General features: G+C 36.9%; 1 protein-coding gene across 1 annotated transcript in view; it reads right to left on the bottom strand.

Annotated features, from left to right (window-relative positions):
* SLC2A9 (solute carrier family 2 member 9) overlaps nucleotides 1-12,538 on the bottom strand; it is a 79,915-nt gene that overhangs the window by 30,262 nt on the left and 37,115 nt on the right. Inside the window, exon 8 of the mRNA XM_066317266.1 lies at nucleotides 7,581-7,691. Coding sequence (XP_066173363.1) covers nucleotides 7,581-7,691 — 111 coding nt within the window. The remainder of the gene's footprint in view (nucleotides 1-7,580; nucleotides 7,692-12,538) is intronic.

Here is a 12,538-nt window from a genome sequence, read left to right on the forward strand (position 1 = left end):
AATTTCATTTTTCTCAATTATAGAACAAGCATTTAGTTGCTATTTTGGATAATTAGTGTAATTAGAATATCCGAACAAAAGAAATCCATGCAGCAGAAAACTTTGCTCAGACAAGTGAATTTAATAGTGATACTTGTACAGTTACATCCATTTTGAATTTATATTTAACATATAATGTAACGTAAAATGCAAAATCTGAATACTTATATGCTAGAGAAAAACACAATGAAGAATTTCTTAAAAAGCTGTAACTTGGAACTCTGCTAGTCTGACTCATTAAAATAGGCTAATAAGTATTTTGTCATAACAGCTGATGTACATTTCATGTTTCATAACTACTAAAATTACTAATTACACTTGGCTTTCTTATGAGAAAAATAAAAGAATTTTATGAAGGATAAAATGTACCACTTCAAATAAGTTAAAGTCAGAATCACACAATTGTTTGCCGTATCATTTAGAGACTGAATGCCATCTTCTGCACATCCTTTGAGGAAAAAAATGGGCAATTAAAATGAAATCTGGAATAATATTCTTAATTCTGGGAAACAACACACATCACTCTGCTGTGAGGATCTAGGAAAAATGTGTGAAAGCAAAGTGCAGAGATGCCCATGGATGAAATGCTTTGAGAGGCAAGTGCTTCTCCCTCAGTCTGGGATTCACCAGTAGGTTTTAGGACAGGCTTTTCTATGCTAAACACGTTGATGCTGCACCCTGAGCTGAGCTTCCCCACCAGAGATGTGCTCTGTGATGCTGCAGATCACTGAAAGCAGCTCTCTGCCAAGATTTTGCATTCTTTATTTCTTTAAATGGTGAGATATACTATTTTGAACAATTTTCACAGCTTCCACAATATAATTATGGAATTTTAGAAAGACCTGCACTGTTATTAATAAGATCTTATGAGGCCCAAATATTTTAAAACTGCAACTGCTTCACTGTCAAAACCTCTACAAGACAGCAGCGATTTCCCATTACAATCAATGAATCCATCTTGCAAACGCACATGACCACAGAGACATTGAACCAAGAGACTTTAATGGCTCTGAGGGCTAAAAAATTATTTGATATACCTGTAAGACCCATCTTCTGCAACTTTTGCAAGAGACATCTGCAACAGATGTTTCACATGTAATTTGGAGTGGATTATGTTCAATAAATGCTGCACGTGTAATTTGACATACTGTGCAATTTCTCTTATTTTCTTCAATGCTGTATTGATGATCATAATCAAGCAATCTTCCTTACACAGCTGGGGGGGGTTGTAATGAAACAGGGTCAGGGACTATACTTCTCTTAGAGGGAAAAAGTTCATAGATGCCTCTCATAAAAAAACATGGGACAAATGTGATACATAGTTTTCACTTGTAAAACTCAAAACAAAATAAATTTCAGTAAGGGAGGACAGTTTGGATTTGATCTTCCATAACAGCAAGTTTCCCTGGTGAAAGCAATGCTGGTTTTGAGGTTGTAAACAGACAACAACCTAATTTTTTAGTTATGATTATACAAATCCAAAACTTGTTCACTTGCAAAACCCACTAAGATGCTTATGACTCATAAGAAGTGGAAGATGATTCACCAGTTTCCAAGTATTTATAGTTATAAATGCTCCATTGCTATACACTGGTAACTGTTACCTATTGAAGATCTATAGCAAGTCAAAATACACTGTACAGTAGAATAAATGAAATAACAAAAAATCCAGTGTATGCTCAAGTACAGACAACAGTTTCCTGTGATAACACCTGAGTTATGTGCCAGGCTGCGTAGGCTGATACTTGTTTCTGTGTGATCATAAACATGCATTTGTAGAAACTTATAACCTGTCATGATGATTAACACAGATGAAATTACTGAAAATGTGCAAAAAATATTGCAACCAAAATTCTCTCAACAGAAATGTTTCGTGATAAAAAGGCAACTGATATACAAACTACATTAACAGTTCACACTGCTTACTTCTGTCTGTCAGGAAACACTTGTGAATAAAGTTAACGAAGCGAATGTCAACCTTTTCACTTGAGTCAGCTGCAAATATCACTGCTGACACAGTGAAAGCAGTGTAGTGATCAGACAAGCTTCCTTGGATAAAATGAATGTGCAAGCAAGTCCTGCAGTCCAAACAGGAGGTTGCTGCATACTATTCCCTACTTATATCCTGGCCCTAAATTATACTAAGCAAAACCTATCAGGTTTTCTTAATATCTCAGCTCTGCGAAGAAGTTTGCTCTATTAGTTAATGTCAAGAATAGCCACATTTTCTTTTGATGTATTTTGGATAAAGGTCTGAGTAAGACTGTGACTAGATTCAGACTTAACATGGCAAGCTAACACTATGTTATTTCCATTTTAAATATCAGGATGAAAATGGAGAACCTCATTTATATCAGTTTATGACACAATGTGTAATACCTTGTACCCAGGAATAGGAGAGGAACAGCAGACTGGGAATGGGGTTTTGGTTAATATTTTGATGTATATCCATTAGTCCACTGTATGAATTATTAATTTTAAAACAAAAAAGGGGGCTATTGTATTTAAGTACCTAAACTGGAATTTTAGAGGCCTAGCATCAACTTTGACCACATAAACACAAGCCTTAAATAAATCTGTCTGCAAGGCTCTCACATCAATTTGCCTGTATCTGTATTAAAGCCGTGACAGGATAAGATCTTATACAAGTTCTGCAGGTACCTGTCTAAAGATTACTCTCAGTAAAGGGTGGAATTGATTACTACATTTTTAAGCTCAGTCTGAAGTATTTTGCAGTAAGGCATCCTTAGTCATCCCCACTTGGCAGTGAAATTTTCTATTCACTAAAGATGCTCTCATACTCAATACCTGCCAAGACCAGCACAGCCAAGACATAGCCCATGCAAGGACTTTTCCCAGTCAGCCACAGCCAGCCACTTTTGCCTCAGCAGTGCTTGGCAACAGCCTCTAGGGCAGCGCAAAACCACCCATTTGCTTATTCCTGATCTGTTCCTTTAGTAAACTGCAGATATTTCTGAAGCAAAACTCCTTCTAGTGATGATTTAGTTGTTAAAAGCATTAAGCTATCATGTTCATGCTATAAAAGCCAGACGAGATCTCAACCTTGATCTGTGACAGCTTATTGTGGCTGATGCTTTATTTTCTAATGGTGATATTTGAATGCCCTGATGCAAATCATCCTGAATAGATTGATAAAAGAATTACTTAAACCCAATGCTTTTAATACTCAGCAGCAAGAGATACATCTTCAAAACTTTCAATTTCTGAATATATTCTACCAAAGAATTTGTACTACATAAATGCAATCTTTAACCATGTACACCTTGGGTCTTAGGAGTGGTGTTGTAAGGCAGACCTTCACGATGAGATTCTTTCTTCTGGAATTCACTACATGGTTACTGCAACCCATGCAATCCTCATTTGTTCAAAAGTCCATGTGTATTAAAACAATTAAAGAGGAATGACGTCTCTACCTAAAAGCAATCCTGTTGATCACCTGTGCGCTAAGGCAGTGTGCATGAACACAGTCTCTCTCTCTGCAGTCCACCCTGCAGAGAAAATATGCCCAAATGCCTCTGGCCTTTGACAAACACCATGACCTGAGATGCTGCTTGCCCAATCTCTTTTCTACTGCTGTCTCTATCTGGCCTACTACTGAACAAGATATTACCTTCACATGCTGGTAATCCTTGAGCAACAGCTTGTCAGGGTGAGGGGAGAAAGAGGGGGAAATGCTATGTTTGCCCGTTTTTGCCCACTCTACTTACATCCTACTGGGAATTATGGGTATGTGAAGGCTGATTCTGACTTAGTGTGAGCGTCATATGGGACTGCATTAAAAGTTTTACTAAAAATAAAATTCTAACACAGCTTCCTAGGAACCTTGGAGATTCTAGTATTTGTCATCCCATCTTTTTCACTTCCTAAGACTGGCTGTTACTGGAACATATTTCTTTCTCTTCTGACCACAGTGGACCCAGAGTTTCAGCAGAGATATTTTGCATCAACCTGTGGAAACCATGGAGGAAATGTGTTGGAGATGAGAACATCTATGGAAAAGTCTGGAATACCCTTTTTTAAGATGTACCATGCCCTGAGCAGGGAATATTTGCTTCTATATTGAGATCTATTAACAGTAAAAGAAACAAAGAATAAGTCTTAGAGCCCTTTCTCATGACAGCCTAAAGCAGATTAAAACCAGCTCACTGAAGAGGGGTGGCTTCCCTGACTTCTGTGTTATACTGCAAAGGATTTCCTACATTCTTTTATGGTCTAGTATTGCAATGTATTTTAAGTCATCCCAGGCGTCACACAGCTTGTCTCTGTCACAGACTTTTAGTAACACCTTCATGCATCATCCTATGGGAAATACTTAGGGCACAGTCTTCTCAATATAGTCACATCTAGAGTCTTTCTGTGAACATTATAAGAAAACCAAGTGTGGTGTCACATATGGCAAAATTGGATGTGGGATGCTTAATTTGAATAGCATTCCCTTTTATTCTATGCTGGCTTCATGGAGGAGGGAAGGAATCTTTTCAGACATTTACTTCTGTCTCCCTTTCCATTCCCCCTCCTGCTGTGCTAAAGAAAGGCACTGAAAAATTGCACTTTGCCCACTAAGAGTAAGACGACAACTAAAATTAACCTGAATTACTAAAAATTAAAGAAAAACCCCACCAGTAATCAATCTTACTGAAGAATAACTAAGATTGTGTATACTCTTACTTTAGAAGTTATAGAACAGACTTCTAATAAACACAGGGAATTTTTTAGGTATATTCCATCTTGCTTCAAAGAATTGTATCAGGTTAAGTAACTTCTGTAACATGTCTGTGAGTAGTAAATCTATTCAGTATTTCATTCCAGAGGACACAAAACTTCAGAAACAAACTGAAACCCCACTAAAAAGTATTTATCGGTCCAGTCCTCTAAATCAAATCTGTGTTAAGTACAATGGGTGGAATTCTCTCTCATTAACCAAAAATATACAGAAAGTTTATATTGTCTCCCTAGAGAGGAGTCAGGGCATCAGGTAAGCAACGCTACAACACAAGCCTTACATGAAGTAAATTAGGAAATGTTGGTTTAAGCAGAAGTTGCAGCCAAAATATGTGAATGAAAGGAAAATTATGACGCATGTTTCATCTTTCAATATCTTGTTAATATGGCTTTTGATGGAGAGGAAGAGGGATGGAGCTGTAGTCAAAGCATGCTACAACTAGGCATATCAGGGGATCTGAGGCTATATGGAGCTATGAAAAGAACGGAATATTAATTGTCTTTCCTCATGGACCACATCAACATTACTAGTATTGTGCTGCTGTTCCCAAGAGATGCACTAAAAGGAGACTTTCAAAAATATTCATGGTTTCAGTATTTTATCTCCTAAATATTACTTTGCTTCTCCATGAAATGCATCTCTATTTCACAGTTTTCCTTTGGCACTTTTAAGGATCTCATCAATGGAGGTCCTCAATACCTAAGTATTCCTACTGAGGCTCAATCTCACGACCACCTAATTTATGTATAATGATCACAGATGGTACATGATTTCTAGTGTACATTTCCAATTTCTATTTCATTTAAGAGGATAGAAACTACACTTCTGTAACTGATTGCCTCTACTGAAATCTTGGAATTTATTGTGAGTAAAATCTGGTTTCTGCTAGCAAATACAACATATCAAAAATGCAAGGAAAATTAAGTTATCTTCTTGCTTTCTTCTATTTCCTCCCTAAATATACAAAAGGCATGCACCTGGCTTAACATCTAAGGCTGTGAAAGAGATTTTTAAACAAATGTCAAAAAGAGACATTGGGAGAGGATGGGAGTGGGAGGAATCCCCTGTCCTCAGTGCTAGGCATGAAAACTTGATGGGAAATTACTCCAATAAATAAGTTGCGAAACCTCAAACTGAAAAACAAAATCCATTTTGTTGTTCCTTTTAACAATAGCAATGTAACATTTATGAAGATTAAGTAAATAAAATTAAGGCCAAAAAGCAGCGTGTCTTGAACAGAGAAATTGGAAGGGAACAGTGATACTGTTATGTCAGCATTTCCAGAGGCACAGCAGGTAGGATTAACAAAAAAAGTATTAAAAAACCTCCTCTTGAGTACAAAAAGTTCCCACACATACCGGGAGCCAAAGCACACCCATCCACCTCATTATATATGAAGAGTGTGCTCCGAATAAGCCCCCCAAACTGACAGCACAGAAGAAATTGAAATGATTACAGATCCTATTTATAGAATGGCTTTAATATAATGGAATCATTCCACGTAATTATCATCCGTTTTCACATAAAAGAGGTGTATTCTTCACTTAAATCAGTGGTTAATATATCCATATATCTTAAACAAAGGAGGATGTGTGCAGTATCACAAAAAAAACCTATAAGAGGTAGGCACTTCCATATTTCTCAATTTCTCCTTATTAAATGAATAATAAAATCAGAATCTTTAATTTAAAAAAAAATTAGTCAAAACCAGATTTGTGGAAATTCACTAACATCAGAAGATATTTGTGACCTTGTGGAGTCCTTATGTCCTAGACTATTAGACAACACACTTGATGGCTAGATTTAGTTTAACATTTTGTAGGTCACAAGAACTTGGTCTGCCCCTGAAAAGGACTCTTATTCAAAAACTATTCTTCTGACATTTAAAAATGCTTGCTGCTGTGTTCAGCATTGTTCCAATACAGTTGGTATAGAATATATAGAGAAAAAATTCTAACAAAGAAAGGACTACTCACTTGTTTGCAACTTTCCATTCTAAAGGCTTCTCCCATTGCTTCTTATTTATTGCAGTGCAAACATAAATTTATTTCCTTTAGTAATTAATTGCATAATCACCTATTAAACTGGAGTTTTAGTTTGCTCATTTAGTGTATCTTTTTCCCTAGTCAACTTTTTCATTTTGAAATAGGAAGGAAAGAAAATGTGCATGGATGAGTTTTTCTATTAACATCTTCCTCTACATTCAGATCAAAGCAAAGGACCTGCTCTGGAGCTCATGTATTAGGAAGGGATGCCTGTTTGTCCTGAGTAAGAATTGAACACCACCACCTTATACCAGAGGCTGGCTTTACTGTTCCATCTCCCCTGGAGGCTGTTTCTGCCTGCCACACTGAACACCTGTAGCTGTTCTGTGCCTGAGCTTCCTCTGAGCAACACTGCAGCTGCCCAGCAGGAACACGAGAAGACTCTGAGATGTCAATAAACTGCTACCAGATAAAGTTGTTCTACCAGGCGAAATAATTTATGAGTTACCACTTAATATATTTTGGCCCTTGCTGTTTCTACCTTCTTCGTCTTCATACATACAAAGCACTGCAGGACATATCAACTTTTTCTGTTTCTTTTATGTATCTAAAATTAAGGAACATCTTATAAAATATTCCAATAAAAATTTTGGTTTAGGATTAAAATTAGAAATAATATTTTGAATTGCATTATCAACCATTACACTTAATCAACATACTATTCTTTTTTCTATTTTAAGCTGTATAAGAAAATAAAATCTAGTAATATTTAACTATCAAGCATGTTAATGGATTTTTATAAGCATACTTACAGAAAAAACAGCAGCCAGAGTCTCCACACCACCAGTACTTAGTGTAACATAAGGGATTGTTTCACGATTGATCCCAGATTCACTAAAGATGTTGTTTGTGTAGTACCAGATCTGTATCAGAGAGAATAAAATTAGTTTTTAATCATTATAGGTTGAACTACAATATATTTATACTCAGTCTAACCATCCAATCTGCTTGAGGTGAGACTTGCTAGAACTCTGAGCACTCCCAAATCACTAAGGGCCAAACAGCACAACAGATGTAGGGAAAGTGCAAATTCCAGGTGGACGAGGCACAACACTGCTGTAGTTCCACTTTCAGATCCAGGCAGAATTACAAACAGCTTCAACTCAATTTAGCTAAATTCACTTTAGGAGTAAATCAAAGAAACTCACTTTAAGCCTGAACAACAGGATACAAATAGGATTTGTGTGGCTTACCAAGCAGGTTTGTGTAGCTTTATGGAATACTCCAATAGCATGTAACAACAGAGGAGATAACAGGAAAGAGATGTTGCAAGGTGCTGAAGAAGCTGCTCATTTTTGGTGTGAGGTGTTATTTCTGCTTTAACCTTACTGGAGTGTGGACATCTGCAGTCAAGCCACACCCCCAGTCTTTATTAGCCACAAAAAAGCAAAGATACCTTTCAGATTAGAATTGCTTGGGGAAAAGTAAAATGCTGGTTTTAGGATGAAATTAATTATAGGCTTGAAGTAGTTGTCACTAATGGACAGAAATGCAGATTGTATGACTTAGAGGAAATCAATCACGTTTAATCAGTAAAAGCATATCCAGCAGTGACAATATCCAGGCAGAGAATATATAGTGGCAACATTCTAAAATAACAAGTCTGGTAAGCATCAGAGTCCCATTCACATCAACTATGTTAGAAAACTTTATGTTTGACTCAAGGTGGCAGGAAAGAACCAGCCAAAGATTTTGGCTGCCAAAAGCATGCAAGAAGAGGAGAAAAACAGAATTGATATAGTAGAATGAAATGAAAACTGGTTGAAATAACTGACTATCAAAAGAAAATAAAGTTCTAAACCACAGGTAATTTATCTCAAAGCCCTAGACAAGATGGAACTAAACATTAAAGTAGCAGTGATGTTTTTTCCCGTATGCTCTCAATGGCACAAGTCCTAACAGGGCAAGCACTGCCAAATACAAGGCTTGTCTGATGGATGGCAGTATTATGACTGCATGAGGAAAATCTTGCTACCTGCCAGTATATTATGCACTTGCTACATCTGTTTATCAAGAAACTGACTCAGCAGTTTTGTTAAAAAAAAAAAAAAAAAAAAAAAAGTAGTATTAAATTCCCAAGTATCCCTTCAGCAAAGCTGCTTGTCCCAGGTCAAAAAAGAAAATCCAACCCATATTACATAAACCCCAAGTAAAATAACACACCGAGGAGTAAAAAGTCACCTTATCATCTTACAGATAAAGAGAAACTGATTGAAGACTTATGGCTACTGCTGGCACATCAGCTTTCACCACAACAGATGCAGTGACAAGAAATGACAGCAACAAACTTCTCTACGTGAAGTAATCTGCCTTTGTGTAGCACATGCTGGAGTTAATGCCCTGCTGACACAGAGCACAGGCAAAGGATCAGCTCCCAATTCTCTCTGAATTGTTTATATCCACTCATAATATTGGGGACACCCAGTACTCTGACAGTGTATTCATTTCCCATATACTTATAAAGTATATAAGCAGAACAAAGTAGCACAAAAACTGTGGTAAGAATAATTTTCTTAACCATACTACAAGTTCCATGATTGATTTAGTGCAGTAAAGTTAGAAAACATGTAATTTCATCATTTCATTCTTGTTATCAGTTTTCTGTAGCAGCTAGATAGTCTAAAAATTACAGAGATATTACAAGTACGCACAATTTTAAAGAAAGAGACTGAAGAGACTCTAAAGCAGTTAACTCATGAATTAAATTTGCCAGAATGCAACAAGAACATTAGATGTTTTGCAAGTGGTTTCAGAGAAGAGTATGATTGACTGACCACTGATAGTAAGATTAAAAAACGGGTAGTGCAAAACCAGGGTGAGATTCACAGACTTATTACTCTCTGTAGCAGCACAAAAACAAATTAGGATAAAAATTAACAAAGTGTACAATTTTCAAGACAAAAAATTGAATGTTTTTCAGCCTGTGTACCACTAAGGAGAGAAAAAACATAGGCAAATTTGCTAGGCATACTTACTAGGCTAATGATCACTTTTCTAATTTCACTTAAGTTATTTTTCTAACATGGTTTTTGTTAGCTAATGATTTAATCAGCTAAGAAAATTAGCTAATGATTAGGCTAAACGTTTTTGAATGAAAGAGCTGTGGAAAATGGTGCAGAAGGCTCAAAAACTAAATGGGTAACAGTGAAGACACAGGCTGTGGCACACTGCATACTCACCCCTGCCTACACTGCCTGGTGCTCTCCACACCAGCTGTGAAGTGCTCACCATGACAGATCTTTTGCATATTGAAAACATGCATCGTTCCACAGATCCATCCCAGAATAATTTCTTTGCACCCAAAATACAGCCTTAAGAACAGACCTTACAGGAGCCTAGGGATCCCACTTTGGGAATGACTCCCTTAGAGCAATATATCATACAGCCTATTCCTTGACATGAAGAAGTATAACCTTCACAAGTGAAAACTTCACTGTAGCTTTGTGACTTCTTTTGAACTGAAATAAAGTGGTGGAGGATAAATAAATTTACTATGGCTTATATGTATCAGGTAAATGTTAACAGAGTAAAAGAGACTAATAAGAAATAATTCGTTTAGGTCTTGTATTTTGTTACAATGGAAAACATTAACATGATCAGAACTTCACCGTGATTTCTGTTCCAAGTGGAAATAAACAAATGTACTGTTTTAAGCAAAAAGGTTTTTTTATTTGAAGTAAAATCCTTAAAAAGAAGCAAGCATTCTCAGGTACCAGCAGGATGATTACAGAAATCTGCCAGCTGGCAATTTCCCTGGAGAATGACCTGAGATTCTTGCCTGAAGGAATCCCAACTTTCCCATATGCCCTGTCCAGATGGAAGTTGTGGAAAACACCAGACTGACTAACAGGCCACTACAGACAAAGAAAATTAGTTAGAAGGAGCCTTCCCTGTCAGGAAAACCTGGCTGTTGCTGGCTCACACCCGGCAGGTTGGTTCAGATGCACCCAGGCAAACCAAGACCCAGGTTCATCAGTACCTGTCACACCTGGACTTGTCCTCTCATCTTGGAACTTCGAGTGACTTGAGCAGCATCAGCTAGGAAAGCCAAGCAAAAGAGACAAGGTTTTGAAGCCTGGTCTCTTAATCAAGTGGTGCAGCTATTTCTCTTGATCTCTCTTAATTTTCTTGAGTTTACTATTAACTGTTACTAACAACTGCTTAAATAATCCATTTCAAAACACAATTTTTGTGTGAATAATTTTTTTTTTTTTTTTGTGTTTGGTGACATTGCATGAGGAGAAACAAAGTAATAATAAAAAAAGAAGGCTTGAAAGTCAACTCAACACACAGGTTTCCTGACCAAAACAGTTTTTCTGAGGCATTTTTTAAGAAAGTGGCCATCCAATGAAAATTTTAAATGACTCTGGCATCTGTTTTGGACTGGATATGTCTGACTATCCAACCACTCACTTAAGCCATGAGAATGTGGCTTTGTTGTACCACAGAATACCACAAAATTTCTATTAACTTAAGTATCCTCAAAGTCACAAAACTCTTCCATTGCCCCTGTGACCTTTTTTTAGGCAATGTGCTCCATTATTTGAGCAGTCTCTTTGTTACTATAAATGTCGATTTTTCCCCTTATATGTTGATAAATCTTAAAAAGACTGGATGACAAGATAATTCTGGGTTTTTTTTCTCAAAAATGTATCCACAATGAGGAATAAAATAACCTGCCATTAGCTCTGAAATCCTACCATTAGAAGAAAATACCACCTATACAAACATTATTATAGTTTACCCCACAGCATGAAAAAACTCTTCTAATTCCCTCCAAGTATTTTATAAAAAAGCCTTTATAAAAAGCTTTTAGATACCAGAGTTCCAATTGCATTAATCTTCTAAATGGTCTGGGACAAATTACTTTTATTTGGTATCTTAAAGCTATTGAGATACCTGAGATAAGCCTGAGCTAGTGTCCACAGATACAAAAGCACAAAGACTTATTAGCCCTGGGGGAAAAATCAAGCTGGAGTTTGCTGTAGAGCACAGTGAGAGTTCCTTGTGGTAGCAAGAATATTGCCTTTCATATATATAAACAAGTAATGCTTTTGAACTGTGACAAAAAACCAATTTTCCTTTGAGGTACTTCATGAGAGTATTTGTTTTGTGCAGAATAAAGCACCTAAGCCAGATGCCACAAGCTGCAGCAAGGATAGTTTGGGCTGGATAAAAAGAAAACTTTTCATAGTGTAAGTGGTGTAAACAGCTGGCAGAGGCTGCCCAGGAGGGTTAGGGACTCTTCACCCTTGAATATATTTAAAATTCAGCTGCACAAGGCCCTCAGGAGCCTGAGACAACCCTAAAGTCATTCCTGCTCTAAGGTAGGGCTTGGACCAGGTGGAGGCATCTTCCAACCTAAACTGTCCTGTGTCCTTCTCATGTAGGCTCAGCTACATGGTAAATCACTGTTTTATTTCTTTTCCCTCTTTTGCTTCATTTTCCAAGGCAGGAATACTGAAGCAACAAAAAAACAAATATGCAGTGTGACCTTTTAAAATTACTTACAGGAAGTTTTGCTGACTTGTGTAAGTACTGATCTGAAGGAATCCAAGATGAAATGTCTACTGAAAAAGCCCTGAATAAGCATGGGGAATATCCAGAAACAGAGAATCTGAGTGTCAGAAGTGAAAACTGCATGTTCTTTCTTTGCTGATCGCTTCTACCTTTACATGTATTCTTTCTAAGTTAAAGAAACATGGCTTTC

The sequence above is a fragment of the Sylvia atricapilla genome, chromosome 4 (genome assembly GCF_009819655.1).
Source record: "Sylvia atricapilla isolate bSylAtr1 chromosome 4, bSylAtr1.pri, whole genome shotgun sequence".
NCBI lineage: Eukaryota > Metazoa > Chordata > Aves > Passeriformes > Sylviidae > Sylvia > Sylvia atricapilla.